The sequence below is a fragment of the Natator depressus genome, chromosome 6, assembly GCF_965152275.1.
Source record: "Natator depressus isolate rNatDep1 chromosome 6, rNatDep2.hap1, whole genome shotgun sequence".
NCBI classification, from domain to species: domain Eukaryota; kingdom Metazoa; phylum Chordata; order Testudines; family Cheloniidae; genus Natator; species Natator depressus.
The window spans coordinates 57,912,146-57,927,054 of NC_134239.1; the positions used below are offsets into that span (position 1 = coordinate 57,912,146).

General features: G+C 41.2%; 2 protein-coding genes across 3 annotated transcripts in view; one reads left to right on the top strand and one right to left on the bottom strand.

Moving 5' to 3' along the window:
- LOC141989078 (transmembrane protein 263-B-like) overlaps positions 1-14,909 on the top strand; it is a 304,105-nt gene that overhangs the window by 103,293 nt on the left and 185,903 nt on the right. The gene's annotated exons all lie outside the window — the stretch shown is intronic.
- Positions 8,957-13,768, bottom strand: LOC141990058 (uncharacterized). Of its 2 annotated transcripts, none has more exons than XM_074957016.1 (4): positions 13,657-13,768; positions 12,197-12,321; positions 10,439-10,512; positions 8,957-9,518 (listed from the first exon to the last, which is right to left on the bottom strand). In XM_074957016.1, exons 1-4 carry the CDS (start codon positions 13,720-13,722, stop codon positions 9,052-9,054), a joined length of 732 nt encoding a protein of 243 aa, XP_074813117.1. In that variant the 5' UTR covers positions 13,723-13,768; the 3' UTR covers positions 8,957-9,051. The 2 variants fall into 2 exon arrangements, with proteins under 2 accessions (XP_074813117.1, XP_074813118.1); XM_074957017.1 differs by having other exon boundaries at positions 8,957-9,734.

Below are 14,909 nucleotides of genomic sequence, written 5' to 3' on the forward strand. Positions count from 1 at the left end.
CATTCAGAAAATGTTGAAATGAATAGTTTTGGCTTCCTAAATGTTTTCCTCATTTCTTTATTCGAATGGAATCGTTCACCCAATTTGACCCAAATTAACAAATAACTTCAGTCTGCCTGAAACTTCTCTTTTCAATGAATTTACTGTTTGCCTAAAACATTTCACCCAGCTGTAGATGAGATCAGCCTTTCTCTTCCTGCCTGTGCACTGAATGAGGCTTGGGCCCTGTGGGAAAACAGGTATGTGGTCATATAATTAAAGATAATCCATATGCACAAGGAGGCCAAATGAAGGTTGCGCATGGATCCTTAATTCTTACACTTCCTAACTTCTGTGTGCTTGGCTTTGCAGCTTTAATAATGTTCTTTTATGTACTTTTGTGTGTAATTTCGCTGATTTCTTTTTTAAAAAGCAAATAGAAAACAACAAATTCCATCATGTGACATCGCATTGACATTCACATGGGTCATCAGCAAGTTTGGAACCTTTACATCTGACCTCTGTCACTTGAGTTTGTGGAATAACTGATAGCAGTAGTACATTGTTGGAAGATGGGATGCTTTGCCCAGCGGGCTTCACAGCAGAGGAATGGTGAGACTTGGAAATCTTCGTTCCCATTCTAGACTCTGGAGGGGAGCATGCTTTGGTGGGCATAGACTCTTCTGCCCATTTCCCCACAAACTTCTTCCCTTCTGCCTCATCTCATCCAACCTGTCCTAGTCCTGTCTCTTTTCCACCCTGGCCTCTTGTCCAAATCCCAGGCTCCACTCCTTAGGCTTCTCATCTTGGTCCCAGTCTCCCCACACAGCTCCTCATCCGATCTCCATTTTCCTCCAAGGCTCCCAGTCCCACTTTTTGCCCAGCCTGTGCAATCGCCATCACCTGCTCCCCATCTCAGTTTCCTTTGCCCCTTTGCTCATCCAGTCCCAATTCCTCTGTCCTGCCTGTGTCCTTGTCAGATCTGTCTCTGCTTTACCCCCTCCCTATTCCTGATGATCCCTATTCCCACTGGCTCCCGGTCTTCCTCTGTGGGCCTCCTCATCTATAAATCATGACTGGTGTGGAGAAAGTAAATAAGAAGTGTTATTTACTTCTCATAACACAAGAACTAGGGGTCACCAAATGAAATTAATAGGCAGCAGGTTTAAAACAAATAAAAGGAAGTATTTCTTCACATGACACACAGTCAACCTGTGGAACTCCTTGCCAGAGGATGTTGTGAAGGCCAAGACTATAACAGGGTTCAAAAAAGAACTAGATAAATTAATGGAGGATAGGTCCATCAGTAGCTATTAGCCAGGATGGGCTGGGATGGTGTCCCTAGCCTCTGTTTGCCAGAAGCTGGGAATGAGCGACAGGGAATGGATCACTTGATGATTACCTGTTCTGTTCATTCCGTCTGGGGCACCTGTGTGAAGACAGGATACTGGGCTAGATGGTCCTTGGTCTGACCCAGTATGGCTGTTCTTATGTTCTTATCCAATCTCAGGTGCTTCTCCCAACCTCTGCTTGGCTTGTTGTCTTAGTCTCTTTGCCCAGCCAGTGTCAGTTCTCCTTCCACATCCTGGTTCCTCATCAGATCTCTCTCTTCCCTTGGCTCCCAGTTCCTGTCTCCCTGACCCCCTCCCTCCAAGGCTCCTTGTTCCAGTCTACTCCCCCTGTCCAGCTCTTGGCCCTTCTGCCTTCAAATTGGGTAGTTTCCTCCTACTGTCTGGCCCCAGCAGAAGTGACATAGAGAGCATAGGAGAAACAGTCTCCCTCTCTCAATTTTGATATCTGGACCAAGACCTGGCATGGCCTGCAGCAGCCAAGAGATACACTTGTAGGAAAAGTCCTACTCTGCACTGGGTTGGAGCACTCCCAGTGCAGTCCAAATCTCTGGAAACATAAGATGCAAATCTCTAGCAAGTCTTCAATTTTTCAAAGACTTATAACTTGCCCAAATATGGGCAGATTTTCAAAGAGCTGACAAGACAAATCCCTGATAACAAGGCCACCCACTGCCAAATTTCTATTCCTGCTCCAAAGCATGAGGGTTCTAGGGCTTTTATAGAAGAGATTAATATAACATTGTTTTGCCAATGTATCTTTCCCTAGCCTTGTTTGCAAAAATGGCTAAATTTTTCCAACCTGTCTCCTTCCTCTGAGTCTGCAACAACTCTGAGGCAGACACCCAGCATGGAAAATGTCAGCCCAGATGGTTCATTTGGCAAAGTTATATTGAAATGAAAATGGATCATATAATAGGAAATATCAGGTAATATTAAAGTAAGCCATGCTACCAACGCTTTCTATATTTTTCACTTTCCCCCATATATGTGTGGATCTTAGAAACTGCCATACTGATTCAGTCCACCTAGTTTGATATTCTGTGTCCAATAGTGTCAGTACCAGATGCTTCAGAGGAAAGGGTAAAGTTCCCATAGGAAACAGTTGTCCAACAATTTGTCTGTCGGCGAGATTTCTTCATAAATCTAGGGAATAATTGGTTGGATTATGTCCCAAGGATTGTGTGTGAGAATTTATACATCTTACATTTTACCTCCGCTACTGTAACTGAAGGGTGGTAGTATTCATATGGATGTCTACTCCTCTTTTGAATCCTAGAGGCTAATTACACATTGTATGTATAAAAATATTTCCTTTTTACTAATATAAGAACTAGGGGCCACCAAATGAAATTAATAGGCAGCAGGTTTAAAACAAATAAAAGGAAGTTCTTCTTCACTCAGCGCACAGTCAACTTGTGGAACTCCTTGCCTGAGGAGATTGTGAAGGCTAGGACTTTATAACAGGGTTTAAAAGAGAACTGGATAAATTCATGGAGGTTAAGTCCGTTAATGACTATTAGACAGGATGGGTAAGGAATTGTGTCTCTAGCCTCTGTTTGTCAGAAGGTGGAGATGGATAGCAGGAGAGAGATCACTTGATCGTTACCTGTTACATTCACTCCCTCTGGGGCACCTGGCATTGGCCACTGTCGGAAGACAGGATACTGGGCTGGATCGACCTTTGGTCTGACCCAGTATGGCCATTCTTATGTTCTTATGTTACTAAATAGATTATCAATTTACTGGCTGGTTTAAAAGGGGAAATAAATATAAGCTCTCATTTATTATACTCTGGGCCATTTATTATTCTGTGTACCTGTATCATATCTTCTCACATGGATGTCTTTAAAGGCTTCCAACAAATATTGTTCTCTTTCTCAGGACCTCTTCTACTTCTGCTATATCCTTTTTTTGAGATGGGATGACCATAATTGAATACAGAATTCAAGGTGAGGATGCATCATCATTTTGTAGAAAGGCATTGTAATATGTTCAGTATTTTATCTCCCTTTCTTAGTACAACCTAATGTTTCATTTTGCATTTTTGAACATTCCTGCGGTTTGTACAGAGGTTTTCATGGGGCTCTCTCCAAACATGCCCATGTTTCTTTCTTGAGTTTCTAATTTAATTTAGACCCAGTTTGAGGTCAGATTTGTGCCTATCAATGTATGCTTGCTTCCTTGTACATGCCTACACTGAGCATCTTCTGTCGTTGTATTTTCCAAATACCCAGCTTTGTTAGATCCTTCTGAAATTCCTCACAATATTCTCTAGACTTGACTAACCTAAACAATTGTGTCATCCGCAAATTTAGCTTCATTGCTGTTAATCCCTTGTTCCAGATCATTTAATAAATATATTAAACACCACCAGTCCTAGGACAGATCCTTGATCAATCTCTGTTGTATTTTTCTGCGTTCAGTATTCACACAGACACACAGCATTTTTAAAAACATTCCCAAAACATATATTTGTAATCTGCATCATTGCACCTCAACATGTTTCTGACTTAAACATTTGACATAATCATTTATAAATTTCATGCTGTAGTCTTTATTGAAGTAATTTCTATTTTGCATTTCTATTGTCTCCGTCAAAATGAATCCATGCAGACCCTGGGTATATTTTACATTATCTCTTAAACTGCAGTGTGGCTCCACTGGTTATGGAGTATGGTGTGTAGATATTTTATTGAGGAAAATCAGATTGACTAATGGGAACTCTTTTTGGTCAGGCTAAAATGGATTCATGTGGGATGTTTTTTTAAGCAAGAACCTTGGCTCTAAGGACCTTTACGATCTTCCCAGTCTATTTTGATTTTATACACTCAAATGATGTAAAACCTGTAAATCCACTGGCCCAGATCATACCCTTCTTGAGTTTACATGTGCAGACATCTTCCATGTGCAGATCTCCCTCCTTCCCAGCACATGAAGGAAGGGGAGGAGTCCATGTATTTCTACAGCATTGCCATCCCAACCTCAGCAGAGAGGTCTAGGGCCCATACAAGGGAGGCTGTGGAGTTGGGAAGGAAGAGGCATTGTTGGCAGGATGTTGTGCAACTCTCCTCTGGAACTGCAGAACATAGCCAGAAAAGTTGATACAGTGCTCCCTGCTTCTTGCCCCAGAGCCACTGCTACTGGAGGCAGGAAGTCTCTGGGAGAGTGGCTATAGTGCCAGAACCACGGTAGGTATACAAGGCCTTTGTATGGGTGGCCCAGGTCCCCAGTGAGTTTCCCCAGAGGCATTGGGTGACTTTTCCATGAGGTAGCAAGAAAAGCCCTAATCAGGACAGTAAGAAGAAATCCTTGCAGTAAACCACCTCCTCCAATGGCAAGACTCATGGAAGGAACAATATGGCCCACCATCTGCAAGTTTTTCTTTATCTATATTGACCAATATAATAGGATAATTTATAAGATGTCCCATATATATATGCCAATCCCATGCAGTCCAGTCTTTTTGTTAGTTTGAAAAGCTACAGATCATCTAGAATGCTGGATGGTCTGGTTATCACTTTTAGAAAAGTTTGAAATGCTTTTGTTTAGTTGTCGCCCAGGATGGATTTTTGTTTGGAAAGTCTCTTGAAATAACTAATCTGAGACTATTGAAGTGTGGTTAGAGATTTTTAAATCTTGTCACTATAGACCACATTTTCTATGGAATGACTTTCTAATTTCATAATGCACTTTTAAAAATCCTCTCTTACTTTACTTAACCTCGTTGGTAGAACTAAGATTGAACAGGAAAACATATCAAATTAATTCGAAGTAGGAAGAGCTCTGTAACAGGGTCAGCTGCTTCTGGAGCATCCCCGCATGGCAAGAGGTCACTCTGCAGTACCTTGCCTCTGTTTTCCCTCTCTCCACGGCCCCGTAAGAATTGCACACCTCCAGACCAAAGGTAGTTTAAACATTTCCCTCCTGGGGTCCAGTTTATTTAGTCCTTACACAGTCTGGCCTTCCAAGCCTCAACCTCAGCCTCTCTCTCTTTTCCCCCCGCCCCCCACCTACATTGGGAGTCCCCAGCACTCCTTCCCAGAGGTGGGTCCCAATTCAGTCACCACTCCCAGACTTTCCTGGCTGGAGCTCAGCTTTCAGGCTCTGACTTCCAAACTACCCTGCTGTCAAGGTCATCTTCCTCCTGTCTTAGCAGGCTATTCCCAGTCCTAGCTACCTAGAGCAACTTTCCTGGTCTCAGGGTCTTTCCTGCAGGAGCTTTTCTTCAGTCTCTGCTACACCTTCCTAAACTTCCCTCTCTCTGCAGCTTCCTGCTGCTCTTATAATGGAAAGCATCTGATCCTTCTCAGGAGTGATTCCTTATTAATCAGGGTTGGCTGGCCACAGGCCTTCCAGCCCTTAGGGGCAAGTCACCTTGTTGCAAGGCTCATCTACACTGCTGAAAATGCCATTTATAAAGTGGTTTCATTTGGCACAATTGTGTCACCAGGGCAGATAGGGTTTTTTTATCAATTTAGCAAAGTTATATCCTTTCTCCAGCCTAGGTCACTACCTTGTTTTTAAAATCAGCTTAGCAAAACTATATTCTCTCTACACAAATGGCCATTTGAAAATTTAGTTTCAGCCAGCAGTTTCAGGGGTGTAGACAGAGACAGTGTGTCTCATCTATGAAGCACGCTTCTGTCTTCTTAAGGATACCCTAGATTTCCAGCTAACTGGGGCACTTTTTTTACTCAGCTTCCTTCCAGTGTGCTGGAGCTGTTCTGAGTTTCTCATAGAATGTAAATCTTCTTTAAAACAAAGGAGATACACCAGTATTTTGTAGCTTCTTAGGCCTTGTCTAAACTGCCAGTGGCACGTAGGATATGTGTAGCTACATGCTGCTGTGAAAGGCTGTGGTGGGGGGAAGCAGTGGGGAAAGGCTCTGGCAGTGGGGAGGCAGCCTGATGCTACACTTCTAAAAATAGCAATGTAAAGGAGGGAGGAGTGTAGAGTGCCGTATTGGGTATACACCAGAATCTTAGAGTGTATTGTTACTCTGCTCGCCTAAGCAGTGCCTCACCATCTACACAACTGTTTATACCCATGCTAGGGGGACGTGCAGTGCATGTACTCTGCCATAAGTGTAGATATAGAGTCTGTCTTCCTTAACAGAAATGTTATTGGACTAGAGTCAGATGAAAATTTTCAAAATGATGGCCAGACTTTGGATTACAGTAGAAGCTTATCGTTACAAACACCTCGGGAATGGAGGTTGTTCGTAACTCTGAAATGTTCGTAATGCTGAACAAAACGTTATGGTTGTTCTTTCAAAAGTTTACAATTGAACATTGACTTAATACAGCTTTGAAACTTGACAATGTGGAAGAAAAATGCTGCTTTCCCTTTATTTTTTTTTTTTTTTTTGGTAGTTTACGTTTAACTCAGTACTGTCCTGTATTTGCTTTTTTTGTTTTGTTTTGTTGGTCTCTGCTGCTGCCTGATTGCATACTTTTCCGGTTCCCAGTGAGGTGTGTGGTTGACTGGTCAGTTCATAACTCTGAGGTTCTACATGTATGTGAGGAGTCAGCTGTCAAATTAGTTGCTAGTGGAGTAAAGGTAAAGAAATTAAACAGGTTAGCCTGCAACCTGAGGATAAAATTTAGGTTAGCTGACTCCATAATTGGAGTTAAAAGGATTACTTAGGGCTCATAGCCAAGTGGAAAATGTAAGAATTTAGTACAAACAACTCAGATCGACTTTAGGGATTTATATGTACCTCATTATTGTTGTATGTGAGTACAGCCCTTAATGTATTTATCCTCGCAACATCACTATAAGAAGTACTGTTGTCCCCATTTTACAAATTGGCAACTGAGGCACAGAGAGACCAAGTGATCTGCCCAAGATCACACAGGAAGCTGTTAGTGGAGCAAGGACTTGAACTTAGGTCTTCCGTGTTCTAAGCCAGCACCCAAACTGCTAGACAGACTTCTTCTGTTCTAGCTGCTTACTGCGTGATCCATCCAGCATTAATTATTCCCCTTGTTTGCAGTGGCACCAGAGAGCAAGGATTGAATGAAAGAGTGAACTGACCTCTTGCCTTGAGATGTACCCCTTTTATTTCAGCACAGAGGTACAAAGACAGAGGGGACAGGCAGGATGCAGGGGAAGTTTTGCACAAATACTGCCCATCTTGTATACCTTGTGTAGATAATCGGAGACTTCAGTTTCTAATGCCAGAAATTCACCATATTTCATGAGCATTAAAAATGCACTTAAGAAAATAAAATAACCTGTTCTCTTAGTGTCCTTTTATGTCTAATGCATTAAAATATTTCACAGATATATATGTACTTCAACTCCATTTAGATTTTTCAGTTTTTCAAACTAATATAATCCTAGATATTAGAGGTGACAAAGACACAGCCAGCCATCTAGTTCCCTCAGCTCCTGTGGTGTGCAAGATTGTCCCTACTGAATACTTACAAGTGCTTTATCTAACTTGCTCTTGAATATTCCAGGGATGATGCTTCTACTGCTGCCCTAGAGAGCATTCTACATTCTTACTCCTCTAACTGCAGAAAAATTTTCCTGATACCTTGTCAAAACTCTCCCTTGAACAATTTCACACTGTTACCTCTCTACTTGACGCCTTGAACAATGTACTTTACCCTCCTCTCCCTGGACACCCTGGAGATATATGTAGACTCTTATCCTGTCATTTCTTAGTCTCCTTTTCTCTCCAAACTGTATATATTTAATTTTCAGTCTGTCTTCCAATGTCAGTTCCTTCATGGCCTTTCTGTTAGTTGGGGCTGCGTCTCTTCCCCTTTGCTGCATCTGTTTTGCACCTTTTTCTCTGAAGTCGCCCTGTGGTGTTTATGATGGTGTTAGAACTGAGCCAGCAAGTGAACCAGTGGAACAATTTAGTAGCCTACCTGTCTGAGACTAACCAAATAACACGATTGCCAGTTGTCTAGGTCCCGAGGTTCTCTTTTTCATACATTGATGAAATCTATACATGTGCTGTTCGAGGCTGCGTAAACAAAAAACAACAAAAAAGTTCCCCTCATGGTAGCCAAGTATGGCCATGCAGGTGACTGACTGGAAAACCAAGCTCTGTCCCTTGTTCCTTGGGCCTGCGTGGGATGGGAATGCTAGCAAGACAGAAAGCTCAGCTCTAGAAAAAAGAAAAGGAGTACTTGTGGCACCTTAGAGACTAACAAATTTATTTGAGCATAAACTTTCATGAGCTACAGCTCACTTCATCGGATGCATGCAGTGGAAAATACAGTGGGGAGATTTTATGTACATAGAGAACATAAAACAGTAGGTGTTACCATACACACTGTAAGGAGAGTGATCAGGTAAGGTGAGCTATTACCAGCAGGAGAGGGAAAAAAACCTTTTGTAGTGATAATCAAGGTGGGCCATTTCCAGCAGTTGACAAGAACGTGTGAAGAACAGTAGGAGGGGAATAAACATGGGGAAATAGTTTTACTTTGTGTAATGACACATCCACTCCCAGTCTTTATTCAAGCCTAAGTAAATGGTTTCCAGTTTGCAAATTAATTCCAATTCATCAGTCTCTCGTTGGCGTCTGTTTTTGAAGTTTTTTTGTTGAAGAATTGCCACTTTTAGGTGTGTGATCAGAGAGATAGAAGTGTTCTCCGACTGGTTTTTGAATGTTATAATTCTTGCCGTCTGATTTGTGTCCATTTATTCTTTTACGTAGAGACTGTCCAGTTTGGTCAATGTACATGGCAGAGGGGCATTGCTAGCACATGATGGCATATATCACATTGGTAGATGTGCAGGTGAACGAGCCTCTGATAGTGTGGCTGATGCGATTAGGCCCTAGGATGGTGTCCCCTGAATAGATATGTGGACACAGTTGGCAACGGGCTTTGTTGCAAGGATAGGTTCCTGGGTTAGTGTTTTTGTTGTGTGGTGTGTGGTTGCTGGTGAGTATTTGCTTCAGGTTGGGGGGCTGTCTGTAAGCAAGGACTGGCCTGTCTCCCAAGTTCTGTGAGAGTGATGGGTCACCCTTCAGGATAGGTTGTAGATCCTTGATGATGCGTTGGAGAGATTTTAGTTGGGGGCTGAAGGTGACGGCTAGTGACGTTCTGTTATTTTCTTTGTTGGGCCTGTCCTGTAGTAGGTAACTTCTGGGTACTCTTCTGGCTCTGTCAATCTGTTTCTTCACTTCAGCAGGTGGGTAATGTAGTTGTAAGCAAACTGCGGCTGCTAATATAAACTTCTTTTTAAAATTTGGTTTATTTTCTCCTTTTGAGTGTGCTCTGTACTGGGATTTATCGCCAAATGGATGCAACGGTGACAGGGCATTTTCTTTCTCTTTGCTGTGGAACTGTGACAGATAGGGGCTTTGAACCTGTACACCAGCTACACACACTGGTAAATTATGACATTTCATTAGTTCTGTTTGTCTGCTCTCTCATCCTGGTAGGGAGAGGGAAGAGAAAGCAAGAGAGCAAGGTGGTTGCTTTTAAAGAAGATGAGGGTGCGAGAAGAGGACTATGTAATCTCGACAGTAAGAAAAATGACACATTGCAGAATTAAAAGCAAAAGGTTTGTAGCGGAGCGTAATTAGAGAGATTAGACCAGCATCTGAAACTTTCTGAAGTAAGAATTTCTGCACCGGTCCCGACTGAGCTTGGGTGAAATGAAGACTCAAAGGGTTGTGCTTAGCTTTTAAACTGGAGGCACAGTCAGGTTTGCAGATCTCGGTAAGGAGGTTGTACAACTGAGAGAGACCCTCAGACCAGGTCTAAACTATAAACTTTTGCTGGCATAGCTAGGTCAGAAAGGGATGTGATGATTTGTGATTTGCCACTGACATAGCTGCGCCAGCAAAAGCCCCTAGTGTAGACCTAGTTATACCGGTAAAACTGCACCTTTGTAACATGTTTTGTTCGGGGGTGGAATGATATAAGCTATACTGGCAAAAGTACATTTTTGCCATTAGAAGCTGCGTCCACTCCAGAGGCAGTGTGGATATGGCTTAGATCTTAACTTCTTTGCTCAATTCAAGCATGTTGTGGTAACTTTCAGTGTCCAACAATGGCAATTCATTCTATAGAGAAGAAATACATTCAGATAGCAGCTTCCTAGTGAAACACTGACTATTAATGTGTTTTACTCACCTCTCTTATAGTGATGAAAACGTTTGCTATGGGTCTCACAGAAATTTTGGTTCTTGTGGCCTTCTAGGTGGTGGCTGTGGTAACAGTGAAATTTCTCAGCACTCTGTTATGATGTAGGAGATATATATATATATATATATAGGCATACTGCATCTCATACTCTCCACCACCCAGTTTTCCTGACTTCCCGACCCAGCCAGAATTAAAACAAATGGTTGCCTCTCTTGCTAGTTACCCATGCTGCTTCCAGGCTCTGGGGCTTAAGTGAAACTAATGGCAAAGCCAAAGCCTGTCAGAGGAGCTAAACAATGAGTGATATAAACTGTTTCAAAGGAAAATAAAGACAAAAAGAGAAGGATTAGCCTTATATGCAGCTCAGGGTTGGGAAGTTTGAGAGAATGCTTTGAAAGAACTATGGGTGGTGTGGGGGTTGTTATGGTTTTAAATTTAAGAGTAAAAGGAGTAAAAAAGACCGTAGAGTTTTGCTACATTTAAACTGAGCAGGAAGAGCAACATGAGGATAAAGTGATTTATTAACTAAATGCACAAACATGCACATATGGTGAATGCATGCCTCTGAAAATGTTACCTCAAATAACTGAGGGCTTTTTCAGTGTAACTAACAGGCCTTGGGGAAGTGGACCCAGTTCATATTTGAATAATCCCAAATTTTACTGTATGAATGATTCTGGGTTTTTTAAAGTTTTTATATCTCATCCATTAACAGGGCATCTAAGCACCTTCTGACTATAGGGTCATTCCTGAGATGATCTTTTAGGCCACAGTTTAGGAAAGCATCCTTAGTCAGGAGAGCATTTAAGGCTGTGCTTAAGTCCCATTAAAGTTGCTGCATTTTAAGCACATGCTTAGCTTTAGGCATATACTTATGTGCTTTATTGACTAGGAATGGAATCAATCAGGGTTATCTAGGGAGGTTGTGGAATCCCAATCATTGGAGGTTCTTAAGAACAGGTAGGATAGACACCTGTCAGGGATGGTCCTGCCTCAGCACAGCAGGATGACCTCTTGAGGTCCCTTCCAGTCCTCCAACTTTTTGTGTGTTTATGTGCTTTTCTGAATTGGGCCTTAGTGCACATGTTATGCTAAAGAATGGCTGAAGGCAACTTCTTACACTTCCACTGAACTTCCTCAAAAAAATGCAGCATAGGAAACATTGAGCTTATTTCAGTCAAATAAAATTAAAAACATTATATACTGAACTCGTGGGGAAACGAGATTCTTTCTCCCCACATCTGAAGGATAAACCCACTTTTCTTCCTCCTAGGTGGATTTATAGCTTTAATAACGCATCATTTCCCAATTGTGCCACCTTTCTATTTTCCCCCTCCTGAAGATGTTTTGAAATTAAAACATAAATTGGGTAATGTTATATTATAGATCAGTAACTTTCATAGCACCTGTGGTCCAGTATAGACTTTCAACAGGAAAATGACTTTCCCATTCTCCTCCCTTCCTCCCCCCGAGTATCCCAGTTGTCAATTATCTAAGTCTGTGGTCTGTTTGACAAGCATTGAAACACACATCTGCTAGATTTTAAACTGACTATGCCCAGCTATGGAATGGAGAATTGGAATGTTAAAGAGAAACTTGCATAATGCTTTGGAACGGGGGGAAATAAAACATTTATAGAACAGGAAAGTAGTCTGTTTTCTATATATATCCCTTTTAATTTTGCTACTAAGCTTAAATGAGAGAGCCTAAAACCCTTCTAATGAAGCAGTTGATGCATGCACATACCTTGATGGTCGAATATCTGTATCAGAAACATCCAAATAGAACACACTTGATGTGCTGCTGAATACAACTACTGATTTTCTGTAGAATATCAATTGAGGACAACAACGTAACAGCATGGTGGAGGCCTAACAACAAAAGGGGTTAAATAATGTCAACTCTTAATATTTTGTAAGTCTACTTTATTTAAGTGCATTAGTCAAGAAACAATTTAGAAGTGATTCACTATAAATAACCATTGGCAAGAAATGGATTTTGTGGTTTCATCCAGTTAAGCATTTTCATCAGGAATAACAAGCCTTTTAGGACCATCACAGGCTGGAGGAGGTCATGTTTCCCAAGTATGAACCTGTGAAAGATGAGGGCCCATGAATGGTGCTTTATTTATTAGTCATTAGTCAGGTATTCCAAAAGATCCTCCTCCTGTAGAGAAACTGTTGTTCACCCAAATGTATCTGTATTGAGGTGACCCAGAAGACTTTGAAGACTTCTTTCAAAAAGTTCTAACTTTCAAGGTTGTTAAGCTGTGTCAAGGACAGAAGACACGTGACTTTTCACGTGTAGAACAAGAGCTTAACGCCAAATGGGTATATAGCATTTATGAAATCCTCTCTAGGGTAAAGAGCACTAGGTGCTCCGGTAAGTTGGCTCTTGTTGCAAGAGTTCCCATTGTGCTGTTTCATGTATCTGGATTTAGTGCCGAGGTCCTTTTGGGTTTTCACAGTACATAAATTTGCAGATTATTCAATGAAGCAAAAGGTGTCTCTGATGAAACTATTTTCAGAGAATGTTCTGTATGTAGCTATTCTCCAATTTCTCTTTTGATTTAAAATCAATATAAGTTTATGATCCTAAACCTCTTTTATAAAAGAGATTAATTGGTGGTCAGCTATTGAGAGAGAGAAACATCACATAAAATCAGATTTCTAAAGTAGGACCAGTAGGTTGTCGTCCTAACATTCGTATTCCTGTTATATCTTAGCATGCCTTTTGTCTTCTACCACCCCTTGCCTCCCATCATACTGCTTCTAATTAGAGAAAGAAATGAGCCAGGTGACTCCCAATGTCCTAGCAGATCAGGTGTATGTTTGTACTTAAAAGATCTACTGAAATAGTTTATAATTTCAGAAGAGAGAACTCCCCTCCATTCTTCCTACAACCTATAGCAGTGCTTTAAAGTAGGGGATAGGAACTGGGATTCCTCAGTTCTATTCCTGGTTCTGCCATGGACTTTCTGTATGATCTTGGCCAAGTTACTGAATTTACATTCCTCCTGTATAAACCTCCCTTACAAAGGTATTGTCAAGGTTGATTAGAGCCAAATTTTATCTTAAGGCAAAATACTTGTTAGTACAACTTCTAGGAAAGAAGTTGGAACTTTTCTTCCTAATATCTGTAGTGTTCAGACAATACGGTGAAAGACACCCTAGAAATAAGAATCAGATGCATAGATAATATCTTACCATTTGGCGTCTCCTGAAGGTGAAGTTTGTCAAAAAACTGTTGCATCTATTAATATCAATGAGCATCTCTATTTATTTGAGTCGTAGAGAACCCAAAGCTCATCATTCTCTGAATAATCTGAAAGGTTATAAAAGGGAAAGAGGAGAGTGAGTATCTTGATCCATGTATGATCAGTAGTATTCCTGCAAGAGAATGTATAGGTATCTCTTTTTCAAGGTTACTAGAAAGTAGAGGCTTTCAACTTTTGTCTGAAATTTTTTTTCAGACACTGCTTGTGTTTTGTTAACAGCCCTGTTTTCTCCTCATTTTATCCATTTACTATGTATTGGGGAATGTATACATGTCATTTGGCTGGTTGTATATTATTTCATAATGAGATCATTTCTGTAATTCTGTTGTTCATATGCTGCTGCTTTTGCTGACTAATGTTGTATAACGCCCATGACATGTTTTTAAATGTATATCAAGGGTGCCCAGAGCTTTGGATGGGCACTCTTTGCTGTGGGGTTACTTAGATTGAAATGTGTGTGCAAAGTAAATACCAGGTGTGTGCCTGAATGCTACTTTGAAAGTAGTTTAAAAACCTGGATAGATGCATCTTAGGGGAAAGAGCTGGTCAAAACTTGACATTTCAATTCTGTGGGAAATTTCAGCATCTCTAAAAAGGTTTTGTGCCAGTTAGGTAAAAACATTTAAATTTCAGAATTGCCCACAAAAAGGAAACTACATTTTTTTTCTTTTTGTTTTTTTGTTTTTGAAAAATTGAACTGTTCCTGTTAGATGTAAAAAAATCTAAATGAAAGGAAGCAGCTGGCTGCCCCTGTCTGTGAGGAACCCTCAGGCTGCCTCTGGAGTCCCCTGCCTTGGACTGGGGGGGCTAGAATCCCTGAGAGCTCCATCTTGAGCTGGAACTGCATGAAGGAGTACCCTGGAGCCACAGACCATGGAAGTGCAGGCTCCCCACAGCCAGCCAAGCGAGCTGGCAGAAAACCACACAAATTTCCTACAGAAGTTTGTTAAAATAGATAAGTTTTTACATTTGAACATTTTGGTTGCATCGAATTGGCATTTTCTGGTAAATCAACCAGCTGTTTTAGGAACAAAGCAATAATCCTGGGTATTGGTGTTTATTTTTTTGGAAGAAGGAAAACATATGTGCCTGTAAACGGAGTTCTATAAGCAGTGTGCTCTCCAGTATGAACTTCCCTTTCATTCAACCCACTGGGACTGCAAATCTGTTTTCATTACTTAT

Coding starts and splice junctions, on each gene's coding strand:
- LOC141990058 (XM_074957016.1), bottom strand. CDS start 13,722: ATGCTCATTGATATTAATAGATGCAACAGTTTTTTGACAAACTTCACC. Junction 12,322..13,656: donor CCTTCAGGAGACGCCAAATG/GTAAGATATTAT, acceptor TTTTGTTGTTAG/GCCTCCACCATGCTGTTACG. Junction 9,519..10,438: donor TTTTCATCACTATAAGAGAG/GTGAGTAAAACA, acceptor TTATATTAGCAG/CCGCAGTTTGCTTACAACTA.